This window comes from Lutjanus erythropterus, chromosome 1, assembly GCF_056507025.1.
Source record: "Lutjanus erythropterus isolate fLutEry1 chromosome 1, fLutEry1.hap2, whole genome shotgun sequence".
In the NCBI taxonomy this organism is placed as follows: Eukaryota; Metazoa; Chordata; class Actinopteri; order Lutjaniformes; family Lutjanidae; genus Lutjanus; species Lutjanus erythropterus.
Window position 1 is genome coordinate 40,825,680 of NC_139317.1, and position 21,124 is coordinate 40,846,803.

Here is a 21,124-nt window from a genome sequence, read left to right on the forward strand (position 1 = left end):
TCAGTCCAGATCAGCCCAGCAGTTCACTTCAGCTCACTTCAGTTCCAACAGCCTGACACAGAAGAAAAAAGAATACCATCCTGTCACCATTCTCTGGCTGTGGTGGCTCAAACATGACTGGACATGCAGCATTTCAGAGCAGAGAAAACTGCTAATTTTTTCATGATTCTGAAACCTAATTTTATATACTTTGCAAATTTTTCATCATTCAAATTTGGCTGGGTGGTTAATAACATGTTTCTGTGCTGTGACAAACTCTGAACACACATTTATTGTTGCTGCAAAGTATCATTAAGGCAATATGCTCCTTTGACATTTCTATTCTGGTATTTACTTGTGTTATTGTTTGCTTGTTTAGTAAGTAAGTAAGTGTCTCTTTATTAGGGGTGGGTAAAAATATCGAAAAATCGATGCATCGAAATTATCCGCCTCCTAATTCAATATCGATTAAGCAAACCCTCTGAATCGATTCACCTCTTGGCCATTGGGGGCGCTGTGCGCAACATCTTCGTGTGATTCGTGTTTTAAGAACGGAGGCTGCACGCGACCAAACAACAACAATATGTCTGCAAACTACCGCCAAGCTCTGTCCGCGCACATAAGATAGCAGAGTCTGTTGCCGTCTTCATTTGCAAGGACCTTCGACCATACAGTGTCGTGGAAAATGAAGGTTTTAAGAAGATGGTACACACTTGAACCACGATACGCTATACCAACACGAAAACACATGACAGAGGTCACCATCCCGAAGCTGTACACAGAGGTGAAGACAGAGGTTTATATGCACAAGTGAGCTATTATGGTGCTGCTAATGTTTTATTTTCAGATGTTTTATTGCCCAAAGATGTGAAGTAACGTACCACATGTGTTATGGGCATGAAAATAAATATTTAAAAATTGCCATCAGGTACTCTTAATTATTTGTGTATTTCTACTTCTTACTGAATCGATATTGAAGAATTTAAATCAATATCGAATCAAATCGAAATCGAATCGAATCGAAACCTAAAGAATCGAAATCGAATTGAATCGTGAGGTTCTTAACAATACCCAGCCCTACTCTTTATGGGTCAAGTCGGGGGAGGAGGGAGCACTTCACTGTATCTTAAATTGGATTTCAACCTATTTAACATACTTCCCATTTGGACAGCAGTGCTAACTTTTGGACGTGTAATTGTTACATATTGGTCCTTTAAACATTTGTATAGTGTCTACTTTGTAGCATGAGAATGTTTCACTTGTTTTTTAAGATGATAAAAAGCAGACTGATTAACAAAACTGACATTCTCCTCCTGCAGCCACAGTACCCAGTTGAGTCCAAATGTCAGCAGTCCCCTGGTCCCATTGCAGCACTGTATATTGCAGTAGATTAGATTACATAAAGCTTTAATGATCCCCAAGCTGAAAGCTGCTGGGTGGTTACATTTATATCAGCGACAAGCCACATTAGGACAAAAACTCTTCAATATGATTTGTGCAATAGAAACAAAACCGCATCAGACGCACAAATGAGATGTGATTGGACCAGATCAGATTATTTGCCTCATTAAAGGCTTAATTCTCTTCAGCCTTCATCTCCTTCAGCAGCAGCAGCATGTAGCTCTGTCGGCCCGCAGAGTTACTGCCACATACATTTTTCATGGACCATACCTCCAGCTCGACTGTGTGGCTATATGAAAAACTGTCTGGCAGCGCGTCAGAGGAACAAAAATAGACCCCTGTCTCCATCCTGATACTTTTGCTTCAAACTGCTAGAGTAATGGAGCTCCTCCCTCGTTCATCTCGATTCAGTGTTGATGCCTGGGGAGGAGAGCCAGGGTCAGCAGGGTGGAGGTTTGGACACGGGGTGGGTGCAGCAGCAATGTTTCTCTGATTGGACAGTGTGTTCGTGGGCGTACATACGTGCACGTGGTTTGGTTGCGTGTATGATTGGGACTGTAAACAAAAGCAGAACCTATTTACCAAGAGTGTTTTAAACAATAAATGATGCATCACTTGTGCTTATGAGGTAAGAGCTTTGCCTTCGGCTCTGGCGCCTTTTTTCATCTCAAAATGTGAAAACATTGTTTCATCTCCTGTTTTGATGGTCTTTTCTGTGCTGTTGACAGTGACTGAGCAGATATGACAAAGTCTTTCACACTTTAATATCAACCAGCCAGGAACTTTTTCAGGGACTTTAAAAGGAACTTGGTGAACCTTACCTGCATTGAGCCATAATTCCTGCTTTGATATATGTTGACTTCAGGGTTCAGAAGCAGGTCAAATCAGTGTAAGAAGCTCTTCGCTGTTTTGTTGAAGGACACTTTGACAAAGGCTGCTAATAAGAATGATTGAGCTTTGACCCTGCTGTTATAGAACAACCTCTCCATCCTCCAGATTAGTCTCGCATAGCCAGACCTCTCTCCTCTGTGCTCAGTGCTAGAGGATGGTCCGGCTCCACACATGATCATTCTACTATAGAGGGGGAAAAACAACCAGGATATAGCAACACTGCTTCTGAAAAATAGTGTCAGGGCGGTTGGAACACTTGCACGTGGGGAGGCGAGCCCTGGCATTAAAATGTCTGAATCATGATGAAAGAAAAAGTAACAGCTCTGAGCTTGTTTGTGTTTGTGTCCAGGTGCATCCCAGGTGCTTATTTGTCATTTTCAGAGTGTAGGTTTCTAGCTCTTAGGTTGTTGTTGTTGGTTCCGGGGGAATGTGAAAATACAGATAGCAGATGCCTCCTGAAACAAGTATCCAATGGCAGGCTTATAAACACAGTGTACATCTAGTGAGTCAGACTCCATCCAGATGAATCTGACAACAAATGGAGACAGAAAAAGACACAAACCTAAAAGATAACCAGAGACCATCTTGTAATGAGATCACACCTGTGAACTTTTGTGACTGTATATTGCAGGGTTGTGACGCCATCGCCTTTGTGGTAGATGATGACGCACACACACAGACTGACAACAATACAACCAAACAATCAGTGACCTCTCAAGTCATCACTTGCAGTCAGTATAATGAAGGATCAGAGCTGTGCCGCCTTTACTCTACATGAATGATGTGTAAATATGTTGTTTTGAATTAATATAGTGCATCTTTGGTGTTGTTGTGGACAGAAATAGGGCTGTTATGGTCTTAACACCAGCTAATGCCCCAAAATCCTCTGACACTAGTTTGTGTTATTGTTGGTGTACTAACCTCCTTGTCTCTCTTTCTCTCTTCCAGTCTTTCCTGTTTGAGATCAAAGTTCAACAGTCATCATGGCGGACGAATCAGATATGCGCAATGAGCTGGCCGACCTGCAGACACGCGCAGACCAGATAGCCGATGAGGTACAGCAGAAAACACACTTTTTTAGATAGACATCCTTAAATATTGATGCACACGCAAACACTGATGTTAAGGAAAGATAAAATGTCACATTATATTTAAGCGCTAACCTCCAGTAGAGCTGTAACATTCATTTGGATCAATATATCCTTTCACTATTTAATGATTTAAATATTATCAATGCAAAGAGAAAATATCAATCTATGTCCTCATCTTTAAGATACACCTTTCTTTTGAAATTGTCATTGACATTGACTGTCATTGACATGTCAGTGTCACAAATGTCTGGAAGAATTCAGTCATAAAACAAATTTAGTTGCCACATATACTGTAAGTATAATCTATGCATTCATATTGAGCTTTTATAGAACTTTCTTTTTATTCGTGTTCTTTTTATTGTTCAGCTTGTGGTCTTAAGAAAAAGGTCAGTTTCTCCCCACACTGTATTTCATTGACAACTGCGGTCCAATTATCCCTTGATGATGGGTTTTACCTACAGCTGCTTCCATGTGTAGGCTTTCTTTCCTGCAACCACAAGGACTTTACAAAGATATTCATCCTAGGCAGTGAGTTTGTCTGGATTTTGCTCAGGTGTAATGTGACAAAAAAGCAATCAACTTCTATTCCAAAAATGTTCTTCTTTGTTTAGTATTGGCAATCTCTTGCCAATATGAATAGAATAGAGGGCAGAATGACAATATATGGAAGTGGTCTGCCTCCAATATTACATATTTAACATTTTGAAATGTGATTTGCAAACTCAAATCCAGACAGAGGGTTATAATCAAGGAATTCATTAACATTTACATATTTAACATCACAACTACAGTAAAACATGTGAGTCATTTTCTAAATACTTAGGATAGAATTGTCCAAAAACAAAATTCAAAAGAAAAGTGTAACTCACTTAAAGCTTGCTGGTGAAATAACAGGCACAACGGAGAGCAGAGACCTGTGACCACCTTTTTTGTTGCAAAACTTGGTCGACAGACAAAACTGACTTTTGTTTTATTGCACGACAATTATAATGTGACATTTGAAAAGGACCTGTTCTTATAAGGACACAAATGTATCCTCAAAGCCTCCAGGCTCAGACAGACCCACACAGCTACTTTAATGTGACCCTCCCTTGTTTTAGCAATTTGTTCTCTAAGTCTCTTTCATCAAGACTGAGCTTTTTTTGGGGAAGGGAGAACTTTGGCCTTTTTAATGAGTTGAGAGGAGCTCAGGAAGAGCAGATAATTCTGTGCAGCAGAATAATGGAGCAGCTCAAATGGCCTTATTAAACATTCATGAGGAGATAATGCAAGGCCAAGAGGCTCCATGGATGTGATGGGAGGGAAGAGAGGGAGAAATAAGGAGGGAAGGCAGGGATGGATGGAGGAGTCAAAGGAGACACAGGAGATGAGGAGATAACAAAGGAGGAAAGAGTGAAGTGAGGATTAGAAATAAAAAAGTATTTGGTTTAAGAAGTGGATGAGACTGGGAGGGATCCTGCAGAGGGTAGAAAGTTGGCAAACAAAAGGTAGAAATCAGATAATTAATCCTGAGATTAGAGGAGAGGAGAGGAGATGAATAATCAAGGCTAATTATAGGACCGTCTGAGTATCAGTAATTTGTCTGTCTACACTTTTAAATATGGCATAGTGATCTTTTCCTCTCCTTTGTTCACCTTTCAAATATTTTTAAACCCTTAAAGGGACAGTCCACCCTAAAATCATATTTTTCCTCTTACCAGTAGTGTTATTTATCCATCTAGACAGTTTTGGTGTGAGTTGCTGAGTTTTGTACATGTTGATATGTCTGTCTTCTCCTCAATATAATGAGACTAAATAGCATGGCAGTGGCAGCTTGTAGTGCTCAAAGTACAGCTATCTCTTTTTCCAGAGATCAAGACCGTATTGCTCAAGGTGAGCAATCTACCACAATTACCTTCTTTCTACTGGAAAGAAAGCAGTTCCTACATGAAAGACACTCACAGCAAAGTCTGTGGATTATCTTGAGTAACACAGTCATCATTTCTAGAAATATACACTACTGCTGAATTTTTATACATTTTTTTCTTGATTAATCGATTAATCACTGATAAGGATTTAACTGATTAAAAATGTATTAATCAGAATTAATTGTTAGTCTAGAAATGGCAGTAATTTTGCCTTATTTGATATTGCTTTGTCTGGCAGAGCCATCTGCTGAATAAGGAAACTGAAAAAAACATGCATTTTGTATCTTATTAATTATTAATGATTGATCAGTTAATCAACTGTTAGTGTTTTCAGCTATTTGTTGAGCAAAATACAGAACATTTATAGCTCTGTCCAAAGATAGACGTATAAACACCTGCCAAAGTACTCAAACCTGCCTCTGTGGTAGTTTTCACTACAGTAGGTATCTCCAGGACCACGTTTTGCCATGACGACACACACACAGACTCACAATGTGAAAACAATACCAGCCATGCTCACAGTCGGCAACTATGAATATATAATTCACTTGTTTGAAGACTGTGGTTTACTCAATCTCAACAATTCATTGACCTCTCAAGTCATTGCTAGCAGCCAGAATAAGAAAATAGTTCCTACATGAAACCATTCACAACAAAGTCTGTGGATTATCTTGAGCAACCGAGTCATGATTTTTGAAAGAGACACTGGTGTTAAATTTTTCAAATGAGGCAGACATCTCTATGGGCGATATCTCTGAAATTCAGCAATTCACACCAACACAATATACATGGATAAATAGCACAATAGCATGTAATTTTGGGGTAAACTGTCCCTTTAATATTCCATTTTAGCACACCAAGATATCTGTCTGATATTTATAGTCACAGGTGATTTGTCTGTTTGTCTGTATTCACTCTCTTGTGGACTCTCAGCTAATCATGTGCTCTCTCGTTCTCTCCCTGCAGTCTCTGGAGAGCACTCGGCGTATGCTGGCTCTGGTTGAGGAGGTGAGTCCAATAATCCACGCATCACATGATCATCCACAGCAGACAGGCAATGGGCCCACACATTACACAAACAATTTACCAATGCTAACTAATAAAGATGGAGCTGGAGAAAATACACTTGGATTCACCTTGTCAGTCAGCTCATGGATCAGTTCTTTAGCACTTCATGTATTAAACTGTCAGTCAGTACTGCCAGCCTCAACACTGTTAAAGGGGGGAGGGACTTGTGCCTTTTATCCACAAATTGAGTGAATAGTCTCAGAAACAGCTGATTTACTGCTCTCACCTAAGCCACCAGATTCCACTTACAGCAACAGTAATTTGATCATTTTGCAACACACTTCATTCAAAGTCAACAGAAACAAAATGAAACTCATCAAAACCCTCTTGGTTCGTGTTTCCACTGTTTCAGCAATTACCCGTCTCTGATGTCCAACCTCAGTGTCACTCCTCTTCTGATACATTTCTTTTTCTATTTTAAATACTCTTTAAAATATCAACAAACTGGATCTACAAACAATAATGTTAAACACCTCCTCTATCCAGTGGAACATTTCATGGGTAGGGGAACAGGCTAGTAAGATTATAGCACACATAATAGCAACATATATCACGATATGGTACATTTTCTTGAGATTCACTTGAGAAACTTGTAAAATACCAGATAGAGAATTAGCACTGGGTTAAACTGACAAACTCAAATATTAGAATATTCTAAAACAAATACTTCCAAGATAATTTGTAATGTCAGTGCTGCATCTCCTGGAGATGGAACCGTTATTGGTGCTTGTATTGCTTGTTAGATTTTTGGAAGTGTTGATTCATTTATTCAACATGCCCTGAAGTGTAAAACAAGAAGAAAGAAGAGAAAATATAGCTATTGTTGCACCTGACTTGTCAGTACTTGCTACTTTGCTATTGTGGTTATTGCGACAGCTATATTCAGTTCTTCATGTGGATCAAAAGACAACAGTTTTGACTACCACAGCTGTCTTCCAGGCTCACATACAGAGTGGCTGGACTCTTGTTTCTTACCCTCAGATGGCATTTCAGGTATTTGAGGCAGGACATCTTACCAATATACCAGAAAAAAGTTAGCATTAAGTTGGTAAGTTTTTCCAAACTGATTTAGCCTTTTTTTTTTACTGGCATTAGATTGCTATGAGTGGTTCCTGCTACTGGCTTCACCGACAACGTCCTGATATAACTCTTTGACCAGCCACCATGCCTTAATGAGACAAAGCCATGAGGGACAGAGTGAGACCTGCGGCTGACCCAAACAGTGACCTGTTCGACAGACAAGCCTTTTCACTGGCAGCAGCACAGTATTTGACCTTTGAAGTTAATGCCAAGGGAATGCCATTTGTTCGCTGCAACTGTTAGTCTCTGATTTGACAGCATCCTGTGGTGTGTTAGTACAGACTGTGCGTTTCCTTGCGATGCTCCTAGACACTAGTTGCTGAGCTGAAACCAGGGAAAGACAAACAACTTGTTGACATCTTGCACTTTATCCCTCTCTCTTAGCATCTCTCCAGAGAAATAGGCTCAATATAGACTACAATGAGGCAGTAAGGCAGCATGGATTTTGGATGAGAGTCAACACTCTTCATATAACACAGTAGATATTATAAAACCTTCATGTCTTATAATATTTAGACATATATACGCCTCTGCATTCCTCAAAATTAGAAGGGAGAACAGTTTGTTCTCTAATTATTAGCTGAGTTTTACTGACTCGCTATCAAATCTAAACCAAGTCTGTAATTTTTAGGTATTTTATATTATTTTGTGATGGAAGTGATTCTGTTTCTGACCATACAGTGCACCTTTCCTTCCAGTAAATTGTTAGCACATGCTAATACTCCATGACCTCGTTTTAAAAGGGCTTATAGTGTGCTTACACTAATGGAATAAGAGGAGAGCAGTGAGAGCAGAGACTGCACTCGTCCAGTGATCTCTCTAAGATCTGTGCAGTGATACCTGTCTGTTTAAGTCTGTCAGGATCTGATTGCAAACTAAAACCAAGTCAGATAAGGCATTTTGAAAAGATTTTGTGATGAGTTTTGACATTTGACCTGCTAGAAAAAACATTAAAGGACATTTAGTTTAAGCTGCCCCATGCTTTTTGTGTGACACTGAAGCAATACCATGATTATATTACCACTAACACTTATTATTCAGTCATGATTCAAGGAAGGCTATAGAGAAAAATTATAGAAGTCACACAAAGAAACATACTAGATAATTTGATACCACTTTAACTTGGGTGTAGAAACTCTGATGTCAATTTGGCAGGTAAAAAGGCTCAAGATTTTCATTTATGCATCTAAACTCTATATTTCACCCCTAAGCATCTCATACTGAAACAAAACATACAGTTTAACAGTGCAGTTTGGGGAGCATCAGGCAACAAAACTACTTTTGGTATTTTAGGATAAAACCATGTTTGGGGTTACAATAAGTTCATTATGTTATATACATCACATGATATTACTGAAGTGACAAGACAAAAGCTGCATGACAAAAGACATGTGATGCACATAACATTATATACCTAGTCCTGGTTTTGTTTGACCCATCTATTCACCCTAGCTTCTCCATTATTCAGACTTTCTCCCTCTTTACATTACATTTAAAGCCCAGTGTGGCTCATACAGCCACAGATGGGTTTATAGTGAAGTCACTTGAAAGCCCAGCGTTTTTCTTGCAGCTGCTAACTATTTAACTTTGCATAGATGTATGAGCAGCTATGTGATGAGTTGTCAGTGAGAGCAGGCTGATTTTTTCCATTACAACAGTTGCTTTGCTGGAGTTTTTGTGCCTTTTCCTCATCTCTGGAACATCTTTTTCATGATGTTTGCTTGACCCACTGTACAAGTTCAGGTCACCAGTGATTTCACTCATGAAGCCGATATGACAGACTTGGCATTATGTCATTTTGCTTTTTACCCTCATTTAGCAGAAAACGTCTCCAGACAGTTGACATGGCAGGCAGCTGCAGGGTTATCTTTATGGGAAGTCATAAAAAGTAATCAGTTCAGATTTATTGTCCCTTGAGGGGAAATTTGATTTACAGTAGAGGACATGGGACATTAATCACAACAGTTACAGCAAAAACAATCAAATAAAAAAGATGTATCTGTACCAAACCATTGGAATGGCAGCCATGACAAAGTACTGCTGAGCAGGTTAAGTGCAAATGAAACACAGTTATTGCGCTTGGAACAAAGGAAATTTTAAACCTATTGCTTTACCGTGGGGGTCTGTAACAAATTCCTTCAATAGTGAATGGTCAGAGGCTGGCTAAGTTCAGTGTCCACTGGTTTTAGTTAGCCTGACCAACCACTACTACTGATATCAGTAACAGTTGGACTGATGTATTCTCAAATGAAAGTAAGTTGTAAGAAACAGGATTGGGCTACTTTCATTATGTGGCAGTCAGAGTTCACATGTTGATCAAAGGAAATGGTCTCAGGGCGTATGATGACGACTTCCATTTTGTTGGGGTCAAATATAGGAAAATTATCTGACATCTAGTCCTTGAGAGCTGTTAGGAAATCTTTCAAGGTAAAGTGTTTACTTGGGTCATTCAAAGTATAGTTTTATATCGTCCACATAAAAGTGATACAAAATACATTTAAATTGACTAGAAGACTGAGAGGGAGCGCGTACAAAGAAAAAAGAATAGGACTGAGGATTGAACCCCGAGGTACACCACACGCAATGAAGATGAATATGATCAAACCCTGTAGCATCAGTTTGTTTTGTTTTTTTGTCCTGTTGTTTTGGTGTCAATCACACAATTACACTAGATAAATAATGCATTTAATATTTCATAACAAAAACATAATAGAGAGACTAAAACATGAGCAAAGTAACCTTGTAGAATAACTCTTACCTCCTAAATCCTCTCCTCCTCTAAAACTTGTCTCTTACATGATCCTTTGAGGATCACACCCACACTGTCAGTGCACTGCAGCTCTGACTGTCTTTACTCTGTTTCTTATAATGAAAAATTATTCTACTTTAGTGCTCAGTAAGTGCCTCGGGTTGAACTCATCTGCCTAATACCTAAAACGTTATTGTAAAATCCATGCAGGAATCAGACCTGTATCATAATATCATTATGCATGGATTCTCATTTGAAATGCATGAGAGAGAGCAACACAATGAAATCAATTTATATGAAATGCAAATTTACAAAGTAAATCTGAATACACCTGCATGACAAATAACAAAGAGATATTTCTTAGTTTTAGTTTGAGGTTTAGAATGGTGATAGTGATACTGGCAGAATTGGTCATTGTGTTAGTATATAATGCAAAAAAGGGTTTTTATTATAATTTATATTTCAGTATCCACTTCTGTAGCTGCAGAGTGTCTCCACTTCTTTGGATATACAGTACGAACAGTACACATGTATGACTGTAATAAGTACATTGCTTCTGGGAAACAGTATGTATGACTTTTATCACTGTAATGTCCATAAGCAAAAAGTCTGTATAACAATGTCAGTTAGTGGTCAGCTCGTAGAAACACTTACAGTGACTGATGTAATGTGTCCTTGTCTCATGCAAATGTGACCCATGATTCATTCTTGTGTGCGATCCGTGTGTGACATGACCTTTATTTTGTAAGATAGCAGGAAATGTGGGAGTGTATCTCCTACCTTCATCTGACTGACATGTCTGTTCGCTGTGTCACAAATAAACTAAGAGGAAATTTCAGGGTTGATGTCTGAAGCTTCAGGACTGAGAGCATTTTTAAAATTTAAATTTTGCTAATTTGACTGAAGCAAATACACATAGACCAGTATATTTAATTTTAATGTAAGATACAGGAAGTGACCTGTGTGCGTGTGTCTAACAGAGCAGTTGTGATGGTGTAGAGGATTTCAAACATGTCCATTCCATTGTGTGTGTTAAAGGTAGAATACACGGCACTGTTTATAAATGCACCATTCAAAGTTGTCCCCTCTTCTCAAGCTCAATGAATGAGAGAGTAGAAGAGACACCTAGAGAGTGAATTAAGAAAGCGAGCACAAGAACAAAGCACTGAATCAGAGAAATGTTATTTTGTGATTGCTTAACTTTTTTACATTCAGAAGCACAAAGAGCTGAATCAGTCCTCAGTCTGCTCTGCCTGTGTGTGTGAGAGAGTCACTTAAAACCTGTCCACTGTATTGGATGGAGTCTTTGCAGACACAGAAACCAACACGTGAGGTTGAGGTGAGGTCCAGCAAGTGAGGATTTAGAGGGACTATGTTTATATGAGTCTATACACTGAAATGTATAAGTAAAATGTCAAACTGTTTCTTTAAGTATTGACAAAAAATTTAAGTGCCTCTTAAGTGCATCTTTCAATGATTTGTTTTAAATATATTATATAATTCGTAATCCAACATATTCTTAAATTGCATATACATATAGAACTCAGATCTTTTGTACTTATTTGTTTGTAGCTTTGTTGCCCATATAAAAAATAAAAATAAAAAACAAGCACGTTTACCATTTCCAGTTTTAAAACATACATTTTTATTTAATTGATATTTATAGATTATTCCTTAAAAAGAAAAGAAAAGGTTCAATCAAACATGCGAAATCTAAGGATTAGCAGCATGAATGTCATGTACGGTATCTAAAGTAAACACATTGGATACACTTTTCTGAAAAGATCTTGTCTTTCTTGATAAAAAAAAACCTTTTCAGAAAGGAGATATCGAAGTTCTTATGAAAACTGTTATCTTCACACCAGGCCTGCTGAGAACAGAAATGAGAAACTACTGAGAAAGTGAGACAGAGATGAACATAAGAGGGACGAGGAATGAGATGCGGAGAGTGTGAAAGACACAAACACAGGGGTAGAGAGGAGTCTGTGAAGGACATGAAGCCCAAATCCACTGCCTCTGTGGATCAGAGAAACGAGAGAGAGGATACATTACAAAAGATGGGTGTGATATTATAATATAATATATATATAATAATATTATTATATTATATTCATTCAGACAGTTCTGCAACTTGAAAAAACTATACCATTACCTGAGGAAAAAACAGACCTAAGCAAGTTATTTAATCCAGCGTTTGAGTCTTTAAACTATTTCTCTTGAAAGACAGCTATTATAGTTTTAATAAATATGCTTATTTGCTTTCTTGCTGAGAAGACTGATACCACTCTCATGTCTGTACAGTAAATATGAAGCTGTGCTAGAAGCTGGTTAGTTTAGCTTAAAGACTGAAAATAGGAAAACAGCGAGCCAGGCTCCGACTAAATGTGACAAAATCCGCCCATCAGCTTCTCTAAAGCTCTGTAATTAACATCATAGATCTCATTTATTTAATCCATACACAAAGGGTATTTCTCAAAATGTCAAACTATTTTGACATTTAAAGCTAATGAAAGCTAATAAAGCTAATTATCTTTAACTAATGAAAAATGTATTAACCTATAATGCATAATATTCATAAATGTTTATCTGTATTTAAAGTGTATAGACTGATACTGTGTTATTTCATTCTAAAATGCTACACTAAAAGATCTCTAGGACAGTTACATTTGGACAGAAAAAAAGAAAAACTGATATAACAGTCACCTTACATTGACCTTGTGCTGTGATTTAACAGTTTTCCAGGAATTAGATAATGTCCTTTGTCATATTTAATCAACCAACTAGAGCTGCAATGGTATGAGATTTTCATGGTATAACAGTCTCAGAAAATATCACAGTATACAGTATTATGTAATTATTATCTTTATTATCAGCAGAGCTGAGTATCAGCACTCAATACTTTTACTAATACTACCACTACTACTACTACTACTACTACTACTACTACTACTGCTACTGAAAAAACCCTGCAACCCTACAATCAACTTATCATTTGTTGGTATATAGTTGCAAAATATATTTCGATCCAGTAGATTTGTGTTTATCAGATAAGACCTCAGGTCGTGGATGACAAACAGCAGGGCAGCAGGTGGACATGTGGGTCCCACTGGTGCGATTGTCTCCACAGTGACTGAATTAGAATAGACTGCAGGACACAGCAGAGTGGACGTCTCAATGAGAAATCAATACCAGGCTACTCTGTCTTAATGTCAACAGACCTCTTGCTCTCATTCTTTGTCTTCTTTCAATCTTCTTTACTCCAGTTATTATTATTATTTTTAATTCATTTGCTGCGTGTATTGCCTTTAGCTTTTAGTTATAATTACAAAAGTTATAATTATTGTAACTGGTGCAGACACAACCTTGATTGTTTTAGTAAAACCTTTAATTCTCCTCATCAACATAAGTTTTGGGGCAGACCACAATTTAAGAAAAAATATAATAGACAACACTATTTCCTACCTTAATAATCAACTACATGTTTTTAAACCTCACATTTTCAAGATGGACTTCTTTACATTAGCTGCTGCTAAGCATAGAAACAAAGAAAAAAAGAAGGATGAGTTTAAATTATTCATGTTATCCATGTTCATTTCCTTAAAATTATTTCGAGAGGAACTTGTAAAACATCATCAGGTCCTTAACAGAGCCTCTGTGACTCACTGTATCACAGCAATGTGTGAAAAATACCCGCCTGTGTGCATGTGTGTGCACGTTTAACTAACCATAAAGAAAGATGTGATGTCATCACATCAAAGTGTGCCAGTTGGCGTCGTCAGATATCCTGTCCTGTAGTTCAGGAGCAACGACTGCCCTCCCATGTCTGTGTTTTCCCATGATTCCTAGTGGGCAAACATGCAGTTCACCACACGCGTTTGCAAATATGCGCTCAGCTGAATTTTCGAAATGAACCACTTTTCTCCCTCTAAGTTGATTTTTAGTCACCCAGAGAACGCTTTCTCAGTGCTCATTGATCAGAAATAATTTAACTTCACACTGATACAGATTCATGGCCACTGGCAGATGTCTTTCGCAGTTGGTCTGATTGATACTAATATCAGTGGCATGTCTAACTGGCCTCCAGCGTAGCTCTCTATCTATCACTGCTCCAAGAAGGTCAGAGCACACTTTGATCCAAAATAACTGATGCATGAACTGAACGGCCTTTGGTCTTTAATATCTGTTAGAGGAAGCCTCGGGCTCATGGAGAGCACAAAGCTGTTGTTTTGCCGCGTGCGCACTGGTTAATGTGGTTATTGTGTGCTTACTGAAGTGTGTTATTATGTGATGAAGCCCCGTGCGCAGAGAAATAACAGCGTACGGGTCTGCGTGAACGTTCAGGTTTGAGCGTGTGCCAGCTCTGTAAGCCAAATCAGAATGTTACATGACTGGAGCTTTGTCAACAAATCTGTGGTACCAGCCCAGTGAGCATAACAAATATAGCACATGCCATTTGGTGGACGAGTTTATCCCAGGAATCTGTGCAGGATCATGCCTGAATGTATTTGTTGCATTTTGAGAGGTTTTTCTGTTCTTCTTTCTTTGCAAATTTGATTTATGCCCAATTGTTGATTTGTGGGATTTATGTCTGTCTCTGTATGAGACATGCTTCTTAAACGGGGCCGTAGAAATAAATTTGACAGGTAGTCCCACAGGGTTTTCAAGGGTTTAACCACTTCCCTTGTACCACTGATGGATATGTTTCTTTGATTTTCACACATTCACTCTTTGTGAGCAAATAAAGATCATGTAGCTTACTTCAGGGCACAATGGTGGCATTCTTTCGATACAAGACCTTTTCATAATGAGATTCTCAAGATGAGCAGTGTTTATTTCCTTTGTAGTGTTTTATTTCTATGACTTTGCTGCATTCTTGGGTCAAATATAATAAATTTATTCTTCTAATTTCTGACTGATGATGGTTTATTGTTTATTGTGTGGATCAAGATTTTGGAAGATATGCTTATTAGTTGTCTTGCTGAGAGTTTGATGAGAAGATTGATGCTACTTTCATGTCTGTCTATTGTATGTGAAGCCAGAGTCAGCTGGTGCTTAGCTTAGCTAGCTAAAGAAGGCTGCATTAAAGGACCAGTATGTAGGGTTTAGCAGTGGGTTTGCAAACCATAAACACGTTGACTCTCCAATCATGTGGGAGAAACTGCTATTGCTGTAATATTTGCAAAAGTGGGATCAGGAGTCAGTGTTTGGTTTGTCCATTCTGGGCTACTGTAGAAACAGTGGTGACATGACAGCCTCTTTGGTAGAGGATCCTTTTGTAGATGTAAAGGGCTCATTTTTAGGTTATGAAAACACAATTTTTAATCTGTTCAATTCTGCTGATAAATCCCTGCAACACACCAGATTTTTTGGGTACATTTAACGGCCTTCGCTGTATTGTTTTTACATGAAATCCGTTTGGGCCATCAAAAATGCCCCCACATTTAGGGCCTTGTTGGCCAAGCTAGCTGTTTCCTTGTTTCCTGTGATTATGCTAAGCTAAGCCAGGCACTGATAACCTATTTTTAAGCACTCGAAAAAGAATTTAACGTAACTTAACACAGCCTTACTGAAACTCCTGCTTTGATTCACAGTTTTGTTGCCATTTCATTTTTTTTGTAGTTTGGTGCTTCTGGTTCTCCTGTGTGATCGTGTTAGCAGCTGGAGTGTGCTTTGTAAACCATAACTTTGGTAGCCCATTACATCGGTAGCTCGCCAGTAACAAGTACTGTTGTCAGGGTTGCAATGGTTTTTTTCGTGGAATTGTGCCACTTTTGAAGTATTGCTGTGGGATGACTTTTTTGTCTGCTGGTTTGGTGGACCTATTTTACATGAAAATCACAATAATAATATCTATTCATATTTGAAATGCAATAATTTCAACCTAAACCCTACCAAACTGACTCCAGATCAAAGAGACCTAGTACATGTCACACGCAAATACACATAAACACACATAAGTATGACGTGTCTATGCTCTCCATCTGCTGGCACCAGGTTTATTGGCTGTTGGGCTGGTTTTTGGCTGGTTTCAATCAGCCACTGAGCTGATTTTGTCACACACACCTGGCAAGGCTGACTGTTGTTGCTGTTCTCATAGAACATTTAACTGAAGGGTATAAAGGAATCAGGATGTTTTAGGAACTGGAAAGTTGTGCTATGACAGGTGGCCACCGAGTGTCGGGCTAATGAGCCATGGTTAATGTCAAACCCTGTAAGCTAATGTTCCTCTGGCTTTATCTTCATATTGAGAGCTCGGATATGAGAGCGCTCTGAATCTTCTGTCCAACATTTGGAAAGAGAGTGAGTAAGTCCATTTCCCAAAATGTCAAAATATTCTTTTAAAGTCAAGCTGTCTCAGTGGTGCCAGACGAGATCAGTCACACTCCAAAAACTGATTTCAAATTGTAATTTGACCCACCTCTGCTGTCCTGATAGCTCTGCTCTGTTCTGCTCTGTTGACCTTCACTGATCTGTCACATTTATTCCTCTTTTTCCCAACTTCTCTTCTTCTCTTTCTTTTTCCCATCTCTCTTTCTGTCTGTCCGTCTGTCTGTCTGTCTGTTAGAGTAAAGATGCCGGCATCAGGACTCTGGTCATGTTGGATGAGCAGGGAGGTAAGTTCATAGGGAGAGAACACTAAACACTGTCTCTCTAACAGCTGTCTTCACTTTTAATCTCCTTCGCTACTGATTCTTTCCTGCTGCTATTTTATGCTTTATAATGACATCAGCAGTATGTCCAGTATAACAATGTAGAGTCCCTGTCAAATTTACAACCCAGAGGAAAATTGCCATTATGGTTTTATAATTACTAAAGCAGAGGAACACTTCATTTCTGTGTGAGCAGAAATAGCTTCTGCCAAGTATTTGAAAGTAACTAATGCAGCTAAATGATTATACTGGATGTGCCTGTTGAGCCAGCCTCCTGCTTTGCTGCCCTGTTACCTCACTTTAATGGTAACTGCATTTATCAGAAATGTGTAGGGGGAGACTGGGGACGCTAATGACACTTTCTGTTCGAGCATCAGTAACTCAGTGGTTCATTGTGTTTGATCTCTCAGACTGATACACGGTACCCACATTTGTCTTCAACAAATAAAACTCAGTTGGTTGTCTACTACACAATCACAGATTTTGTGAGTTAATGTCAAATACAAAGAGTCTCCATGTTATAACCTACCCCACTCCTGGGGTGAGTTGTAACACTATCTGGAGATTGATGTAACAATGACAGGTAATTTGCTGAATTAAGATCCACACTATCAAATTTATGAAAAAAAAAACTTTTTTGCAAGTGTCACATAAGGGGTCACAGTTGTTGCAAATGTAGATGGAAGCCCCTGTGGTGCAGACTTTGTGAGCCCAGAGCTGACAATGTAACCACTTGACCAGGGATTTTAACGATTAATCATTAATTGATTAATAACTGTTCAGAAATTATCCATTTAAAAATATAGTAATCACTGGTCTAGACATGGCAGTAATTGCACCTGATTTGACATTATTTTTTGAAGAAAACAATAAAAAATAATTGGAAAAAACATTCATTTATGTCTTAATTGTTAAGGAATAATTAATTAATCAGTTGTTAGCATTAAGGCGAATGCACAAACTTTGCAACCCTACACTTGGCCCACACTTTTTTTGGCCTCGAGTTTGCAAAGTGTTCCCTGCACACAATGCACAATTCTCATTATTTTAAATTAAATGTTGCAACTGTCCCCGCATCAACAGCCACTGCATAGCTCACTGATTTAGCTCATGGCCTTGAAGGTAACATGAAGGCAAAACATCAAATCAAAATGCTAATTTTGATGAAAAATGTTACTTTCTTACCTGAAGAATCCACAATGTTGCTCACAGACACACAGCACTTTTCTGATTGGTCAAACTGACAGTGTTACAACACTCCCCAGACTCCCCTATATATTAACTTAATCTAACTCATTATATTTTAGCTGTATGTTAAGTACTTTTAAGCAGTAAAACAAAGGCATAAACCACTTCAAAACAAATAAATCAATGCTTGTTGCTGTGTTCATATGGTATTTCTGATGAAGAACCAGAAGGTGCCTATAGGCTGAACAGTTTTTTTTGTTAGCGTGTAGGAGAGTGTCTGATGGCCTGAAAAAAAAATAAACCTATGTTAATATGCAATATGATTCTGTGGGCTGTGACTGTGTGAAAAGAGTAGATACACATGCTAAGTTTGTCTGCACTACCACCCAGTTTGACACTATCATTTCTTCGTCCTCCTTTGTTCTGAAAGTCTTGGTCAGGGCGACAAAGGTCACAGGTTTGATTCACTTGGCAGTTGTACAGTAAAGCGTAGGAACACACTGACACTAATGTGTGTGTCCTTCATCAGATTAAAGTCTTTAAGACTTAAATGGAAATTCTATGCTTCTACTGTTTGTACCTGGGATAAAATAAAATTTTTTGTGTGTAGGTGATCGTCGAGTCACAGTACGTGTAGTGGATGTGTGTGTCTGTGTATTACCAAAGGCTTGTGCTCAGCTGCATGCGTGAAAGAGCAGCCTAATTGGCCTGTCAAAGGAACATATAGCCTGTTTCCTCTCTATCTTTCTCCTTCCTCCCATCTTCTTCACCCCCCAGAGTAACGGCTGTTACAGCACACAGCTCACTGCTGTTAGCACAGGGCAGCAATCAATTCACAGATTTAAATTACCTCTGCCTCTCAGCAAATGTCCTCTTAACCCGATCCCCCATCTGTCTCTCTGTCTTCCTCTTCTTCTCTTCTTTATTTCATGCTCCTTCTCTTCTTTCCCATCAGCCTTTGCTCTCAGTCCCTTCACTTCTCTCTCCTGACCTCTACTGTACATTCTTCTTCTCCTGTTCCTTTGCCTGCAGATCACTTTGGTCACAATAATGATGTAGCTCTTTCTTGTCATTCGTTCTGCCCTTCTCATTTCACCTGTTTACAAGGACTGAACCACACAAGCTTCTATAATTCAATCAAGAATTCCCTCTTATATTAAAAAAAAGAAAAAAAATCAAAAGTAATAGCTTGCCAAGCCTGTTTTAATTAATGCAGGGCTTGTTAAGCTGTAAACTAGGGTGAAACTAATCCCCCTGCCCTTTACGCCTACACATGTACACACATACACATGGAAGAGGTTTGTCATCTCAGCAGTGATGCATTACCTGTGGTGGGGGTCTCACTGCAGCTAATGAGTCCCTCCCTGCTTGACTGTTACATACATGTTGACCTGAATTACACTTCAGTCAGAGCTGATGGATTGCAGCTCCACCTCAGTGAGCACACGCCACAAGCAGCTCGCAACGCCTCAGCTCTGAGCACAAAGCGCCGGTGTGATTGTAGCTCCTTAAGGTTGAAAAATGGCCAAGGCGCGTTGTTGATTTGTGTCTTCTTAAACTGATAACTGAAGATCACAGAATTTACTACTTCATCTCTGTTTTGTCACTTTTATGGCTCATCCTCATCTTCATCATTTCTTTTTTTTTAATCTCACTCTCGGATCAGTGTTCAAAGCTGACAAACAAAAACCAGATTTACTTAAACGCCAACTGTGACACACAGTCAACCAACAACTCTGACTAGTTCCCAGGTACTGCTGAGTCGCACAAATTAGTGTCTGATTTGCCTTCATTTTCATCTCATGACACTGTGAGTAAAGTGAATTTAAGAGCAACATACAGTTTCAGTTCTGCTCAAAGTTACTTAAAGGTAGTTTGAGCCGATACTGATATTTGGGAGTAAAAAAATTCCAATATCAATATATTTTCCAATATTCTTTATACAGGATATGATGTAGAGAATATAGAACATATATAAATGCACATTTTTTGCAACACTTATGACTAAAGTATGGAGGCAGGATATTATACAGTTAAAAAAATAAACATCAGTGTCCAAAATGATATCAGGGCAATGAAACTAACTTTCACTCATATTTTTAATAATTATATATAACTATAAATAAAAAAACAATAATAGAGTAAAATATGTACAGATGGTAAACCTGAATTAATAAAAATGAGTAAAATATGCAAAGAATGGTGCCTACAGTGCTAACAAATAAATCTGCATTGTGTTCTGTGAAAAAAAAGTTTTCATATTGGCACATATTGGACAACATATATGCCGATGTACAGCTGTAATTGTGACAGGCCAATATTAGGCTGATATTATTGGTCAACTGATGTATCGTCAAGATCTAATAGAAACACAGGAGTCTCCTGGATAATGTAACAAAAGTTAAGATATTGTAATGCTAGTTCTAGGAGCACAGGCTGAGCCCTCTACTGAACTTCATGGATAATAACTCTATCCAATCACATGTTCATATTCATCCATTAAAAATTTGCATATGCTGAGCTGGCCAATCAGGACATGCCTACTGAGTACATGTGCCCCACACAGTATATCTTTTCCTCTTGAGCAGGATGTGACAGAGGGGCTTATATAATATTAATATTATCACTTTAGTTCTCACACAGGCTCTGCCCCCTACTGGAATCTTTGGTTACAGTGGGTGGAGCCTAATTAATCTGCACACTGCTCAGCCCTACTGATCTTGAACAACTATAGGTTAAATCATATCATGTCCATCATCTGTCATAACATAAAAAATTGAAATATAATAACCTGACACAGATCCGATTGTAGACATCTTGACATGTCACTGTTTGAAAAGCACCTGTATAAATGATGAAACTAATGATGGCTGAATTCCATTTTGCTGCTTCAGTTACAGGCTTCTGATCCTGTGCCTGACCCACTGTCACAGCTTACTGAGACACTTTAATAGAACAGAGGCATCATTAAAGTTGTAATTAATGTCAGTAACACCTTGTCCTACTACAACAAGTCAAAACTCTTGTACATGTTTTATGTTGATTTGAATCATCCTACTTTCTAACCGGTTAAAGCTGTTACTGACTGCGGGCGAGGACGGGAGGCCTTCACGCTATAAT

General features: G+C 38.5%; 1 protein-coding gene across 2 annotated transcripts in view; it reads left to right on the plus strand.

The window, feature by feature from the left end:
* LOC146333287 (synaptosomal-associated protein 25-A-like) overlaps positions 1–21,124 on the plus strand; it is a 52,232-nt gene that overhangs the window by 19,752 nt on the left and 11,356 nt on the right. For both annotated transcript variants that reach the window (XM_084721902.1, XM_084721893.1), the window contains exons 2-4: positions 3,220–3,326; positions 6,236–6,277; positions 16,732–16,780. In XM_084721902.1, the coding sequence (XP_084578028.1) occupies positions 3,255–3,326; positions 6,236–6,277; positions 16,732–16,780 (163 nt within the window). In that variant the 5' untranslated portion in view covers positions 3,220–3,254. The remainder of the gene's footprint in view (positions 1–3,219; positions 3,327–6,235; positions 6,278–16,731; positions 16,781–21,124) is intronic.